Below are 16,784 nucleotides of genomic sequence, written 5' to 3'. Positions count from 1 at the left end.
TATCACTAGATGAAAACTCAAAGGAAAAAAAAATAAAAAAAGCAATCAGATACTACATCAATAGGACAGTAGAGAATCAATATTGCTTACCCCTGAGTTAACAGGATTGGGTATAGCAGCACCAATTGGAAAACATTCTGCAATGCCAGCACTGCACCATGTTCCTATACTGTGGTATAGTTTCATATGCCCACAGATTTTTCTTTAAGAGCACTTATTTCAAACATTATTAGACACAGGAATCCCTTTAGTTGCATTGGTATTTAAGTGGAAAAAACAGTGAAAATAGTATAATGGGCTATACTATCAGTACGGTCCATTTGTAGTGTTAATATACTATTTAGAGCTGTGTTCCGAACTTGGTAAGCCACTGTCTTCTGTGAAACTACGTTTGTCTTTTGTTTTCCGCACAAAAAAAATCCAGTAGAAATCACGTTGTGCCAGTTTTGAGCAAGATGTCCCGTAAGTCATCTGGAAGTGCTAGTATAATATCATTGATGTGTGTCTGCAGCTTTTTCAGGGTGTCAGTTTTCACAGGAAGGCGTTCTCTGTCAGCTTGCAACTGCAAAGGTACAATAAAACATGATTTCTACTAAAAATGCAAGTTTACCTTAAGACACACCAAAGTGACATATTAGTGAATCTGGAAAATGAATTCCTTATTTGCTGACTGAGTAGGAATTTGGACAATAGCAGGTTTCCTCAACAACCACACAACAGCATGAGCTAACACCGATTCGGACTTTCAGTAATCACAAGAAAGTTTAGTTTCCTTCTTCCCTGAGGATTCAACCTTGCTCCCACTCAGATCAGTCAGAAAGTTCCAATTAGTTTTAAAAAAAGAAGATCAGTGCAATGCTTCCAACATAGCTGGACGATGTTGGGAAGCTAGCTAACTTTTCAGTCATGGCTGAAATGAATTGTTTTTGTTTTGAAAACCTGAATGATTGATTCCTTGAGCTATCTAAATCTTGAAGAATATTTTCATTTAAGTACTTGTAAACACAACTATATAATACTTTTATCTAGTTAAGTCACACAAATTTGAGCCATGCTCAATTCAGTTACTTACCAGTTTATTCTTTAACTTTAAGACAAGATCCACTGTTTCTACTTCAGTATGCTTCTGACTCCAGAAAACCAAGTTCTAAAAGAATAAAAATTAGGCATTGAAATATTTATGGCAACATATGTAATTTTCAAAGTAGTATTAATTTACACCTACTGTTCAGAATGGGTCTTCTGCTCTTCCTTATTTTCATGCCATTTACTAAACATGTACTGCCTCTACTGTGAACTGCAAAATCTGCTTTATTTGCATGTTTGCCCAGGACTTAGCATAACAGGAGACTAGCACACAAACACAATACAAACAAATAATTAAAAAAGCCAAACAAGCTTAGTTTCAAAAATAGCATCTACAATGCAAATGGCAGTGAACATTTACCAAATCAGATCTGCCAGCACAATGAAATACTAAAACTGTGCCAGGCAGCACTTCTTTTTTCTAGGGCATTAGAGGAGATCACATAGCTGATAATTATTAAATATACTCGTTAAGTGAATTTTCTTGTGGAAGTTCTGTTCCCCTACCCTTTTACTATTCACCTGTTAAAGACATTTGCTCATGTACAGGAAGATGTTAACACTTGGATCAAAAGAAAAAGCTAAGAAGGAGCAGAATCAGTAATAAATTTGTGACATTTCCTTTTCTTTGCAATAAATTCATGTCAAACATAGTTGGATAGATTCTAGGTGATATAATTGACCTAGCTATTGCCCTGCAAATTATTTAAGCTGCTCTATAACCAGTGCAATTTGTTTGTTTTAAAGCTGTGGTTTTGACTTACTTTTTTTTGTTCTTCCTATTCCCTCTTTAGCTGTATAAATCTGTTCTCCTGTGATACCTTTCTGTATCAGTTGTTCCAACTCAAATTGTACTGATACCCACTTCAGCTTCTTAAGAATGGATCTTACAATATAAGACCATTTATATGGCATTTTGTTATATATCAATAAACAGATTTCACTTCTCAGCTTCCAATTACTATGGATCAGTTGTAGGCTTACTTACTATCCATATCTAATTAGTTGTCAATTTTCTGTGGTACTCACTAAGTTTATACCTTCAGAGCTACAAACTATATCACAACTAAAAAGGTGGTGTCAAATGAAATGCCAAGGAAGGAAGCTGAATGAAATAACATTATCAAGAGGAAAAACTTTTTCCTTTTTTCTTTTTTTTTTTGTAGGGGTGGGGGCGGGAACGGCAGGTGTATTCAATTTCAAAAAACACAACAAAACAAAAAAGTACTCAAGATACATTTTACAAACAATGACAGTTCTTTAAAAAGTGAACTGTATTTCATATTGTTCTCTTTTGCTATGTTAGTTCTAGCTCATACTTGATTAACAAAACCATGTTTTGCTAGATCAGACTTGACAAAATTGACATTTTTACATTCAAACAATGAAAACAGCAGAGTAAAACGGACTTGAGGGAGAATATATTTTTATTACAAGATTATAGATATAACCATAAGCACACTTTTTTCTAACCTCATTACAGAGTGCTTCTAAATGAAGGGCCTCCAATTTCTGTGTCATTTCTTTCTGCCGGCTCCTAAACCAACCATCGAAGTTTGGCGATTTCAAAAAATGCCTGGTAAAACACCGAAGCAATTTTATATTTTAATTACAATTTTGATAACACTCTGTTTTCTATGTCATCAAATGTAAGGTAATTACGTTTGAGGTTGAAGAAGGTATTAGGACCCTTTCTCTGTTTACTTTCAAAAAAAATGTAATATTCTGAAGTGGAGTATAAAAGGTGCTTCTATTAATCAAGACAAGGATTGAGAAAACAATGTAAAGAAAAGGTGTCTGAAAGACAATAAATATTAGGAATTTTGTCAGGAAAAAAAGCAAGATTCAGATTGAAATATCCCCACTTTTACCTTTGTGTTTGATTGGAAGGTGGAATCAAGTTAGAACTAGAAATAAAACCACAAGGAACAGTGGTACAGAGAGACCTGTAGTGTTAGCAGGATCTTATGAAAACCATTAACAAGTTACAGAGAAACAGATTTAAGCAAGTAAAATATACTAAACACTATCAATTCCTATTAAAGCATATATTCTAAAAAGTAAGTCTTCTTCAAATCAATAGGGATAATAAGTTTGCTCAGGAAAAGAGCATTCATATTACTGATTTGTCTTCATTTATATAATTTAATTTTTTATGCTGATGAAAGAAATGACCTGTAAAGTCCTATCCAGTCTCCTTTTAAACCTGATGTGAGCTGTGGTCCTGCTTTCTCCAGTGTCTTCATGAAGTCATCTTGGCTAAACTGCCTCAGCTGTGGTGGACTCTATGGAAAGAAAAAAATAATTAGCATACCACAACTGTTTTCTCTAATCACTAATTTCCAGCTAATTTGAATTATATTTCCTTACTTTCCATGGTGATATGCATTTTTGCAAAGGCATTAGGCTTGCCACATAACGTTCCTAGGGAAAGGAAAAAGAAAGGTTGTTTGCATAACCAGTATTAAAAATACACAGCCCACATGTATGTTTACTTATCACTTGTGACGACAGCATTTTCTCTTCTAAGTATTGGTACAGGGTGAGGTCCTGATTTACCACAGGAGAGCTAAGAAGGAGCTTATCTAATACCATTTCTGTTTCCCAAATATAGAACTTTATGTCAGCAAGATTCAAAAAGGACACGAGGGAAAGGAGAGAAAAGGTATACATGGAATATTATATATCCTGAACTCCAGTCACTAGTAAATAATGTCTCTTTTCTTTGGTGATAGTCCACAGGTACCTTCCTATCATGGGTGATTCCAAACTGTAATCCCACTTTGTATCAAGTATTTGGAAGTGATTTTCAGAGTCCCCCATAGAAACATTAAATATAGCACTAACCTACAAAATGCTGCATCACCTGTGGGCATCTCTGCAGTAGCAATGGCAAAGGCATGGCTAGAGCCCCAACAGGCTATCTCATGTATGAGTAGTGGTGACATTTCTCAGCATGGCCACTGCTGAGGACAGAAGGCAGCTCTGCCTTGCCAGCTCACACAAGCACATCAATAAAAGCTGCTACACATTTTGAAAGTGTTTGTATGCAAGTGGCCATACATTTTGACCCATGAACACGATCAGCTTCGGTAACATTATGAAACGTTTAGTTCTGTCTTTTGAAGCAAAGAAGGACCCCCCTATATACTTTTCTTGTTGCAGAGAATGTAAAGGGTGGTCTCACCCTGTAAACTAAGATATATGACAGAAAAATGTATTTTCTCTCTTGAAGCGAAATTTTGAGCAAGATGGGGGGGAATGCCAGGGAAAGGTTTTAGATTCACCCTACATGTCCATCTTGTCTCAGAAGAACAGGAGAGAGAGAGAGACAAATTTTAAGGAGAAACTCCTCTAATCATTAACACCCAAGGAAAAACAAGTCTCTAGGAGTATCCCAGTTCTTGCAGACAGAAATTGGACTTGATCATGCATGCTCTAAAACGATGAAAAGTTCAGGTCATCTGCAGTAAGTGTTCAGAGAGCTCAGAATGGGACAGCTGATATGTAAATACCCAATGCCTGAGGTATCACTTTCCAATTTTAACCACTTGCCCAGAGAAATGACTTAACTGCACAGAACTTTTTGGGTTGAAGTCTATCGTTACTTGGACTTCATACCTCCAAATGCTAGGTAAAAGCATATTAGAACATATTTATCATTATCCTAATGCACAAATTAGAAAACAAGTGACAAATTTCCATTTCAGTGCAAGTCAAAGCCTACAAATCTGCATGGATTCAGCAACCTAAACACAATATTCATTTGTCAGCATAAAGGTATGTCAGGAGTCTGCAAACACTATAGCAGGATTTCAATTTGCAGGATAGGTACGTTTTTACTATTACATTAGATACAAATTCCTATTTTTCTAATTGTTTCAAATTGAGATCTGTCAGAGACTGTGCACTTATCTTTGCTGAACTGCATGAGGTTCCAGCCTGTTGAGGTCCCTCTGAACAGCAGCACGACCCTCTGGTCCATCAGCTACTCCTCACAGTTTTTTACCATCAGCAAACTTGCTGAGGTACACACTGCCCCATCATCCAGATTGCTAATGGAAGATGTTGAACAGTACTGTACCCAGTGTTGACCCCAGGGGTACACTGCTAGTTACTGGACTTACTCTGTCAGGCTAATGCCAAAAAAGCTACTCCACATTACATATGTAAAAAACCCATTAGTCTAAGAACTTACTAGTGGAATAATGAAACTTTCCGTCAATTCCAAAAAATACCTCCGAAGAATCACACTCTGTGCTTCTGTAGGACGTTTCTGTTGCACACCCTTGAAAAAAGAAATAAAATATCACAACAAGTCTGTTACCCCAAGATAATGGAAAAAGTTGTAGTTTTTTTTAAGAAGATTTATTCCAGTGTTTCTGCATTCATTTGCCATAAACCTACACATAGCATCTCCTACCCTGAACCATGAAAGGAAAGCAGTAGTGTCAAGTCTTTTTACACAGATATTCATCCCTTCAATTGCTGATTTTTTATTTTCATGTAAAGAAATTCAAGGAAAGAAAAGTTTCTATAAACAAACTCGTGCAAATCAGTTATAGTTTGGAAGCTCTGCTTCTTACATACCTAATGAGTGAGACTTCCAGACCAAAGAGACTAGAGGGGGATTGGCAGAGGGTGGAAAACCCAAAACAGATGAACTGATCAATCACTTCAATTCTCTAAATTATTAAGCTAACTTCTTGAGTTCTACCATTCATGTTGTTACAGAAACTGCTAATGAGGCAGCAGCCCTTCCACAATGAGAGTGTCTGTCTATCCAGTTATGAATTGCGGGGAAGGAATCAGAATCCAGTTTCATTTCAGTTATGTAGACAGAGCTCAGCCTTAAAAGGAAAACACCATATGACAGTACAAAAAACAGTTTCCATTAAGAAGAGACTTGCAGTATTACCTTTTGTAACTGTTTAACGATCTCTTCATCTTTGTTCAAGTATGGCTTGTAAGAAGTATAGACACCTGAAGAAAAAAGCAGCATATAGCAAAGGAAAAATGAGCTATGCTTTCTAAAATTAAAACACTGGTAATTTAACTCTGATGCAACTTATTACCAGGTTTGGAGTCCAAAGTTTTCAGGTTCTTCAGTTTTTTCACTTTCACCTGCTTTGGAACTTCACCTGCCAAAACATTTAAAGCCACCTTACTTGAAATCTCCATCTCTATTACTAGCTACTACAGTTGATGTGCTACACGTTGCACTGATTTTTAGAAAATGATGCTTTCATTTAGAAGACTATCTAATATTGTAAGAAACATTAGAAACACTAACAAGCATCCAAGTACATATCCAGAAATATCCAGTAAACATATGAAGAAAAGCCTATAGGCTTTTCATTTTATATAAGGGTTCCCTGTCGAAAACAACAAAAACCAAAACAAAACCAAACCAAAAAAACCGAAAAGGACGACCTTATGAATCAAAGCAGCCAAAGAAAAATACTGACTACATATCAGTGAATGACTGTCATTAATTTCAAATTGTATTCCATCTTCCTTTGTTCTCCGTAGACTAAATGCTTTCAGGAACAAATCTTTACTACCTTGGCCAAAATAAGAATTGCATACAGGAAATTGAAACAGTAGCCATGGATTAAATGTTGTAAGAAAATTAATTTAAGTCTCCTTTTCCATAGGCCAAACTAAATTTGTTTTGTTTTTCAAATATATCCTTCTCTAGCCAGAAGTCCCTAAACCCTGCTAATAGTCTTGCAGCCTCAGCAGAACCTTCGTCTTAGATGTAGTTGGATGCTTAACTTCAGAAAACATGATAGTATAAATTGCTATTGAAACTGCGGAGTGGGGAGAAAAGGGAAAATAAACCGCAACAACAAAGTCACAAGTCCTCTCTTTGTCCCTAAAGAAATAAAATTTAATTTTAAGACAGGTCAGACAGATACATCTCTAGAACTTCCTGACTAAGCATTTCATGTAGATGCATCAAAACTTTAGAATTTCATACTTGAAACCATACATCAAATTTGAAGGCAACCTGTGTATATAGCTTTGCAGAGGTTTAATAGTTTAATTAAGATTCTCTTTTCCAAACCTTAACTACACAGCAGCTAGCTAACTCCTCTTCACACACCCCCAAAACCCAACAGGTATTCTGAAGCATGGACAGGCATGTTATTTTAAAGTAAAGCAAAACCTTGCCCAATTATATTGAACACAGTACGTAATCCTTAGTTAATTTGGTGTATTCAGAAATTGAATGTAACTTATTCTACAAAAATGAATTTCATGGTGTATTATCCTAACTGGATATTTATGCACTCGCACTGTCAGAACAGAATAGTGAACCTGCCACAGCAAACAGCTACATTCAGGAACTTCATATAATAATTAGAGGACTGCAGTATTTTATTGCAGGCTAGCAATTGACATGTTATCCAAAGATTACATTAAAATTCTACTCAATCCTCTAAGGAAACCATCCAACTTGAACAATAATTACTGGAATATTGTCAGATTAGAAACATATTATCAAAATACTATCAACAAACAACTTTTTATATTACTGTAACATTCAAACTTAGCTTTCACATGGGTCTTGCTTTCTGTGCACTTGCTGTGACTGATTTACTACATTGTACTCACCCTAAAATTAACATCAGTAATAAATGATGTTTCGCATTTCAATACCTTATTGGTAGAGACAAAACCAGGATTGTGTGAAAGGTAAAACAATAGTAATAATGTTTAATGTTAATGTCTAATTATTGCTAAATTAACTGAACTAGATCACATATTTGGTAAATAAATAAGCACACAGTTAGATCTTGTCACACAGGATTGTAGAAGATATTTGTACTTTACCTGGAAGTTTAATATCTCCAATTCGGATAATGTGTGGCCAATGCTGAAGTGTTTTAGCAAAAAAAGGATTCGTCACCCCTAGAATGACAGAAGGTCTAGAGAAATAATGACAATGTTTAAAATATGATAGTAAGAGCTTCTGTCTTAATGAATACAAAAGGTCAACTTTAATTCTTAACTTGAAATTATTTTCCTTTCGTATTTAAGAGTTAAATTTTAAGTTTCACATAAGAGCACAGTATGTTTATCAAAGTTTTTAAGTTTTAGAAAATAGCAAGACAGATGTACCTTAAAGTCCAAATGGTAGTGGAGAATAAAAGTGACTCATCTGCTTAGACTCTTGGCTAAATTCTGCCTATTTGCGATGATGAGAACAGGGTATTGTCTCTTTTTTTTTTTTAAAACGAGCAGGAATCTGACCCATATTTGAAAGACAAATTGCTACTTTTCAAGGTTTGATTATAACAAACTCTTAGTACTTCAATGTGCATGTCAACATGACTACTGTTTGTATGAGACTTCTCAGTAGAGCTACTGCTCAGATGACATGATTAAGAGAAAAAGAGACACTTAATATCCTACTTCATTTCCAATACTTTAGTGTTCTTTGTTAAAAAGCAGTTATTAAGTGATGAAGTACAAGCATGTTAACAGCGCTGTGCCCAAGCTCACAACTTGTCAGATTTCTCTGTCTACTCTGTGCTTGGAACCTCACTTCGAGGATGCATAGGGGCACCCAGAGAACAAGAGGCAGTAAGAACATAGGGCTGCTGCTATGGCATAGGCCTGCAGAATTTGGGGTTTATAGCACTAATATGATGAAATATCAACATATTTTTCAGCACAGTGGCTGCCATCCATTTTACAGCCAAATGTTAGCTAAGGAGAGAGTATAACTGCAAGCCTCATTGGAACCGCCATATTAAAAATAGGTTATCATCACTTCTTCAGACTGGTTTTAAAAAATACCAAAATTTTAACACTTTCTGTACACCATCCTTAAGTTTCCTGTTTATCAAGGCAAGGTGGGGAGAAAAACAAGTAATCTTTCTCTAAATTTCTACACAATTCTTCCAGCTATATCATGATGGCAATTGGGCATCAATTTCTATGTTAACCTCCCTCCACTTGCTAATTATAACTATATATATACACACACACATATATAAAAAACACTCATTAGGCATCCACAGATAGGACAAAAATCTGATCACACAGCTCTGTAGCTTAGTATAATGTCTGGGCTATGGAAACAGCAATTTTCATCTCTCCATTCCATCTTAGAATGAGCAGCACCAAATTGTATCAGCTTCTCAGAAGTCTTTTCTTGCTCGTCACTGACTCAGCTTCACCAGAAAAATCACTTCTTCCAAGTCCTACTGCTGTTCAGGTATGCTCACCTGAAAACATTTTATTCCAGATATTATATATTTTTTCCCCACTCATTTGAATTCAGTTTCATTATTTTTTGCTGTTTCTATAATTCTGTTAAACTCATTTGCATTATTGATTTAAATTCACTGGGATTTGCAAACATTGTTCATGATTTTTCAGTGTGATCATACATGATTTACAATCTCTCTTCCAAAACGATAAAAACCAGTGCCCTTAAAAAGGTCTCAATGGATTCCTTTGCTGTACTCTGAAAAATCAATTTATGATGTTTTATCTTCTGTTCTTTTCACGGTCATGTCATGAATCAACATAAGAAACAAACTGAGGCTCAAAAGAACCCAAACAATAGGCATTCTTCTCCCTAAGAATTGATCAAGTCTAACCTAACTCAACTATTAAATCTTCTCATGCCTATTTTGTGGGAACCAAAAAGCAAATTTCACACAGAATTGGTTTGGACCAATGTACACAACTTGACATTCCTTTACTAACTGGGAGGTTAAAGACTGACGGTTAAAATCAAGTAAGGTTTTCATTTACACACACATGGACAAAAATAATAATTCTCCAGGTCAAGGTAAACTGGTAGCAAATCATGAGGAATCTTGTTTCACTGCTACTGGTGATACAATAGCAAGACTTGATAAGCTACTTGGTCACTTTTAGAAGCCTTAATCTATCATATTTACCAGAACCAATTCCAATGTTAAACCACTGAAGTAATTTCTGAAAAGGCATGATAAATCAAAAGATCAAGATGACAAATACCCCCCTGCTTCCCTCTCACTAAAGGTAATAAAATACACAGAATCAGCATCATCTGGATTCTGCCCCTTCTTAGAGCCACTGCTTTAAAAGCCTATTTCCAATCCTTCTGGTTTTTTTTGTTTTCCATAACAAAGCCAGAGAATTCTAGCTCTATTTCAAATACTAATGTATGTATTGAACAACCTTTCTATTTTGCTACAGAGAAGCAGATGCAATTTTTAAACATAAGTTACTGAAGTTTAACCGAATTCGCCCTGGAATTATTTTTAGAAACTGAATTACATACTGCATAACCATTCCCACGGAATACAATCTGAAACACAGTGCCTATGTTTGTATGTTTTTCCACTGCTGTATCTCTGGCAATACTTTTGTTGAGAGGAAAAATACAGCAAAAAAACCCAATGAAACAAGCAAAAAACCCAACACAACCACCACTGCCTGTTCAGACATTAGAAAAAATTTATTTATAAAAAGATCAGTGAATCTAACACATGCACTCCATTCCCAAATCAAGTTGCATTTAAACAGCATATAATAAGAAATATTTGAGGTGTATGCTCTCAAAATAAGAATAGGATTAAAAAAAAAAATTAAGGTGGAAAGTGTGTCCTTAAAGCAGATTCAAACAACTGTTTTTGTAGACTCATGCTCTTAAAAAAAGAATCTTGATTTCTGAATTATTTCCAACATTTTTTGTAACAAATTTAGTAAACAGATATTTACTTTTTAAATTACTGTCTCAACTAGGACACTGACTGGACTGACTTTACAAAACAGCTGTATGGATGTTGAATTTTAGAAGTCACTTTGTTTAGCAATTGCTTAAAAATAAAAAGCATTACAGAACAATTTCCCAAGGACCTACTATGGAGCTGGAGTTGCACAGACAAACCCTTATGGAAAAGCAAAACTCTTCTTGCTTTTGTATTTGCAGTTCTACTTATTCTGTACACAAGTATCCTATGAAGCTCAAATGTAGTTTAATTATGACATTGTTTCATACTTCTTTATCCTATCTAACTGGAGTGAAAACTTAAAACAGCTAATTACTGCACTCTGTAAGATAAATCTTATAAATGAGATGTCAAAATATAATTCTCTAATGATAGAAATTCAGACTAGTTAAGCAGTATCTTAAAACAAATTTATGGTCACAAGTAGCTTTGAGCAACACCTTCACAACAGTCTGATTTACTTACGGGGCTTGTGTGCGAGTTGTATATTCTTTAAATTCACTGTCATGTATAGTAAAGTATGGCCTGAAATCACTGCAGTATTTTAATGGTGAAATACAACTGCAAGGTAGAAAGAGGATAGGCTTGTTATATGTATATACTGCAAAATTTCATGAAAGACACAAGCAAATCTAAAATTTGTAATGCTCTGTTATATTCAGATCAAACGAATTTGCACTCAGCTGCAATCTACAATGACTCACTTAGTCATTAGTTAGGAAGCTCCGCTACATTTACCTAACAAGTGCCAACACGGTCTCTGAAGATTCTGATGGTGATGGTGCCATCACGACAAGTGGTTCTCCTAGCAGTACTAGTTCCCAAAGCATCTGAATGTGAAAGAACACTGGACAGAAACACCTAAAACCAGATTGAGGTATTTTAATACACTTAACATAACCAGAAGAAATACGTATTTGATTACAAATGGGATAAAAAGGAAGTTTGCAATAGTATTTAATAGTCACTTGAAAAATACAAAATACTCTTGTAAAATGGAACTTGCTTATTTATTGCAGTTTCAGCCTGCATCTTGTCTGAATTGTTTTTTATCCAGTTTTACATAAAAAGAATATTAAAAACAATACCGATAAATGTTAGCTTGCAAGCTATGAGATATGTATCATGGAACCATTATAAATCTTTGACTTGTGTGAATTCACAACTAGGAATAAATCAGTCCGAACTCCTACCTGAAAAGATCTACTTCATGAACAGTCGGTAAAGCCATGGAGATCGGAGCATCTGCCTAAAAGACATTGCAATGCTTGTTTTTTAGTCATCACAATACCTAGGTATTAAATGACAGAGTTTCCCTTAAATGCTTACAGACAGTAGATGGGATATACCCTAATTATTTATCACTACTGTACTACTGCAGCATATGCTACGTTATCTCCACAAGTAACTATTTTTGTGTGCTAAAAGCAAGATTTCCCCCAACATACACACCACTTATAGGCATGCGACATTCCAGAAGAGAGATAAAATACTGAATCTATTTTAAACAACAGTGATGCAGCATGTGAAGGCACAGACAGATTTGTTTTATATCCATCTTCTATGGCTAAAGATTTTGAATTTGGTTTTCATTCTCAAAAAAACCCCTAGTTTAGTACACTTTCATCCATTAAAAGGATGTTCCAGTACAGTAATTTTGTGAGCCAACTATCCTCTTCCAGGAGTTGGACATGCCTCTTCTAATGTACTTGGGGTAATTGCATTAGAATACCTTTTCTATGAGGAACCCAACTGTAGACTCCTCCACTCAAAATTTCAAAGACTGTGGATTTCATTATTATCAAAGTATATGAGGATTTGCTACCAATCTTTTATTAACAAGTTTAAAGTAAAAGAATGAAGGCACATATTTAGCTTTGTCTTGTGGTTATATAAAATAGAAGTATCTACCTCGTGCATATTCTGTACTATTGGCGTTGTTCCAGGCTTGTCACGATATGTTGGAATCCGCAACTTTGAAAGAAAAAGGAAGATTTTTTTTTTTTTTAATCTTGTATCAAATTCAGCAAGGACTTAAAATGCTGACTTACAGACAAAATGTAACATTTAAAGAGGATATACTACAGTATGATGCCTAATTTACTCTACAGAACATCCACATAACAATGAATATACAGCTGAAGAGTACAGATCATTGCTACAGGAATGCATATGCAATACTATGTAGTACTACATTGCAAATTGAGTATTAGGATATGAAAATTATACTTCAGTTAAAAAAGACTATTGATAACATTAGTCATAACTATTACAATAATTTCAATAATACTACATTTAAATGTTGGAGAGAACTATGTGAATTAAGGTTATGGAGTTTTAAGGTGGTACAGAATTACTTTTAGAAAATATCCTCTCCTCAAACATCAGACATCCTGGTGGGTATGAGGCAGAATCCAAATAGACTGAAGAACATAAATACATTTTTCTGACCTCACAGTCCGCATCTAAGTTTTGAGCACTACAAATTTAATCATACTGGAAGCTGGTGTGTGCAAATGGATGTAATTTACATACAACAATTATAACTGACTGCCTAAGCAGTGTGAAAAAACAGGGACTAACTATATCACTGAAGATAGTAATTATGGCTTTACTCAGTTTAGGAACACAATTTCAACTCTCACGGATAGGAATTACTGATGAGATAAATGCAAGCAATACCCAAACAAGACATACTGACACTCATCATTATCATCCAGCATCCAAGACACTGCTTTATTAAATTTGGGCTTTCAGAACAGCTTCAGAAACTTCTCCTTCCTCTCCCTGGTGATGTACATGCGTCTAGCCATAAACTTGAGAGTATCTGTTAGGAATGTACTTCTGACTGTAACCTCTGGATCCATCAAATCCATTTAATTGCATTTCATACGAAGATGCTATGGCTCCCAGAAGCCTGGCTCTTCATGACCATTTAACCTCTACAGTTCCTGTCCATGCACTAGATACAATTTCTTTAATAACTTTCTTCAGACATATTTCATTACATTGGAAATTACCAACAGACCAATAAATTAATTTCTGGTGTGTGGGCCAAGAAAGATTTTTACTTGTCAAATTTCAAAAACAAGAATGATTTCCATTAATATATTTAATTTGCTTGACTGGAACTTAATTCTCAGTAGTTTGAAATGTTACTTAATGTTTGATTTGACAAATAAAATTAGCATTAAAGTCTCCTAGCACGCATATTCCAGAAGGATAATATAGACACTGCAATCAGTGGTTGTATTGAAACATTGCCTTTTATTATCTAAAAATTACATGTTAACCTATGCACCATAACAGATCCTCCCCTCCTCCCCCCCAATCAAGGAACCTAATCAACATCTCCCAGATCTTCACTCTGAGTAGAGTATATATCTATTCCTGTTCTGAAGTATAAGACACTGAAAACAAGGTAGAATCCAGTGAGTACCTATACAGTAAATGGAGGGGAAAACACCCTCAGAGGAAAATAAGTGCAGGAGTATTTACCTTCATTATAGTACCCATAATAGGCAAATGCAGTATCTTCCCTGGAATTGGTGGTTGCCAACGATCTACATCACTACAAACTTAAAGAAAAAAAAAAAGTATAATTTATAACTAGTTTATATATGCTACAACCCATCATATTGTAGTTGCCTTTGTTACACTGCAATTTTAAATTAGTGCTGATAGCCCACAACAGTTCTACTTATCCCTTGATCACTTTACATTCTTAACAAGTTTTGCAGCCTTTTTGACATTCTTAATGTATTTTGTTAGAACTATAAAGTTTTTCATTTCAAGAAAACAGTATCCTTTTGTCTTCCATTTTTTGTAGCAACTAGACTCGCAATTAGTTGAAGAATTGTTATATGAGAAACCATGAAACTACGTATTAAGAAACTTTGAAAAGAACACACACATTTATGTACGTTAGCTACCGTAGAACAGATAAACACAAGTAGTTAAGGAAAAAGCTAGCTTTCTAGTTTGTTTAGAAAGTTTTTCAACATTTTATTGTAAACAATTATGAATATTATTACTAATTCTAGTAGTTTCTGCAGAGCTTATTTTGCTCATAATACAATCTGTCAAAAAAACCCTATTTATCTACAGATGATTAAAAAATACAACTCCTTCATCACAAATGGTTTCCACAAATTGCTGCTCAGTGAAAGCACAGACAGGAATGTTGTATAGGACAACACAGTACAAAGAACACAACACTTCTAGGCAAAGAGCAAATAACCTCCCATTTGGCCCTCTCCAGCTCTTAAAGTTCTACAGGAAGGCTGAGGCACCTGCTATCAGTGCTGCTCTGTTGCTTTTTCACTTTTGTCAAAAAACCAAACAAAATCATACAAAAAACCCCCATGCAAGATGACATTTGTACAGTTGCTTAACAAAAGTTGTCAGAATGCCCAAAAGGACTCAATCTGTGAAGACTACAAACTAAGGATTGCCATCAGCTACTTGTGCTGAACAGCTGGTCCTGAAACATACAACAAAACCCTAGATGTTTTTTAGGGGGAGCTTCAACTCTCCCATGAAGGATCCAAAATTAGATTAGCTCTCTTCAATGACCTAGAAATCAAGCCAGTCCACTAAAGTTTCAACCCTCTATCCTGCAAAAGGACAGAAGCGCAAACTAGAACGTGATAGTGTTGTCTGCTATTTCTTCAAAAGAAGTATGTGAGATTATAAGAGTTCTTCCAAGAACAACATAATAGTACCACTACCTGCTTCCAGGAAAGCTTCACTTTTTTCAAAATATTCTGGTGCTATTTGCTTAAGCATGGTGCGAAAGAGATGGACATAAGGTAGCTTGCTGATGAGGACCAGCGACTGAAATGAAGAGTAACAAAACAAAAATATAATCTTAAGTTAACCCTTTCCCTCAGTACTACTAAAGTTCTATTCGTTATCCTCAGAGAATGTCAAGCATGATTTTTCTCACACATGCAAGCCAACCACACATTTGACTACAAGCAACTGCAAACAAAAAACTCCCAAAAGTTGCCAAATTTTTGTTTTTAAACACACACACAAAAAATCTGTTCTGACAGTGCAGCTGGATCATAGCACAGCTGATGTAAAACTAGACCAATTTACTATAAATCAACAATAAATTTAGTTAAGAGAGCAAGATACTCTTCCTGCTCCTCTGAGGTTACTGAAAAATAATTCATTTCCGAATTAATATTTTCCTAAAAGAATTGAAATTACCTTCTGGAAATAGCCTCTTTTTAATGATTTGTCTCGAACTTGTCTGAAATATACATAGCCGTAATAATATGCTGGATCTTTCTGCAAAAGAAAGGAAAGAATTCAATATAGCAACTTGATACTGTCCTTTTTGAAGCATTTGATATGCATTTTAAAAGCTTATTTCCCTGCAAGCTCCAAAGTTGATTAGATACAATAAACTAGAAGGATTACTTTATTGCCTTTTTTTTTTTTAAGTAAGTACTTCAAAGAGGAAACAGCAGTGTGTGGAAACAGTTCTGCTTTCTGGTTTTACTATTTTTATATCTACATTCTCCTGACATACCATGAAAGTAAAACCAGAATTAATTTTCAGAGGAATAAATCACTCATAATTTTGCTAAGTAGCACTATAAAGATTTTAGCAGTTAAAAACCTTAAAGACCTGACTTTAATATGAAAACTAGTATTTCAGTGTATTAGTTTTTTTATAAAAGATTCTTGGAATATTGAGGAAGCATACTCTCACATTTCAAAGATAAAACATCAGCTTCATCCTTCCTACAAACAGGAATTTAAGTATTTGCCACATAAACATATCTAAATCGAGTTTGAGAATCAGACTCCTACTAGCATAGTTAAAGCCCTCAATTGTTCCATAAGGATATGTTGAGAACAACTTTTTGGCCACTACCTCTTTTAGGTAACTGCTCCATCTTCAAAAAGTGAAGGGTGGAAATAGAGAGACATCTCAACTTTCAT

The 16,784-nt window shown here is 35.0% G+C and overlaps 1 protein-coding gene across 1 annotated transcript in view; it reads right to left on the bottom strand.

The window, feature by feature from the left end:
• Positions 1-430: 430 nt before the first annotated feature.
• DENND6A (DENN/MADD domain containing 6A) overlaps positions 431-16,784 on the bottom strand; it is a gene marked incomplete at its 5' end in the record, with an annotated part of 22,971 nt that continues 6,617 nt past the window's right edge. Inside the window, 16 exons of the mRNA XM_009702255.1 lie at positions 431-562; positions 1,073-1,147; positions 2,560-2,662; positions 3,262-3,371; positions 3,457-3,510; positions 5,285-5,374; positions 6,005-6,069; positions 6,162-6,227; positions 7,927-8,021; positions 11,292-11,387; positions 11,565-11,687; positions 12,020-12,075; positions 12,738-12,800; positions 14,325-14,404; positions 15,557-15,662; positions 16,044-16,124. Coding sequence (XP_009700557.1) covers positions 431-562; positions 1,073-1,147; positions 2,560-2,662; positions 3,262-3,371; positions 3,457-3,510; positions 5,285-5,374; positions 6,005-6,069; positions 6,162-6,227; positions 7,927-8,021; positions 11,292-11,387; positions 11,565-11,687; positions 12,020-12,075; positions 12,738-12,800; positions 14,325-14,404; positions 15,557-15,662; positions 16,044-16,124 — 1,395 coding nt within the window. The remainder of the gene's footprint in view (positions 563-1,072; positions 1,148-2,559; positions 2,663-3,261; positions 3,372-3,456; positions 3,511-5,284; positions 5,375-6,004; positions 6,070-6,161; positions 6,228-7,926; positions 8,022-11,291; positions 11,388-11,564; positions 11,688-12,019; positions 12,076-12,737; positions 12,801-14,324; positions 14,405-15,556; positions 15,663-16,043; positions 16,125-16,784) is intronic.

Source organism: Cariama cristata, unplaced genomic scaffold, assembly GCF_000690535.1.
Source record: "Cariama cristata isolate BGI_N322 unplaced genomic scaffold, ASM69053v1 scaffold37146, whole genome shotgun sequence".
Classification (NCBI taxonomy): domain Eukaryota; kingdom Metazoa; phylum Chordata; class Aves; order Cariamiformes; family Cariamidae; genus Cariama; species Cariama cristata.
This window is presented reverse-complemented; position numbering and strand designations above follow the sequence as displayed.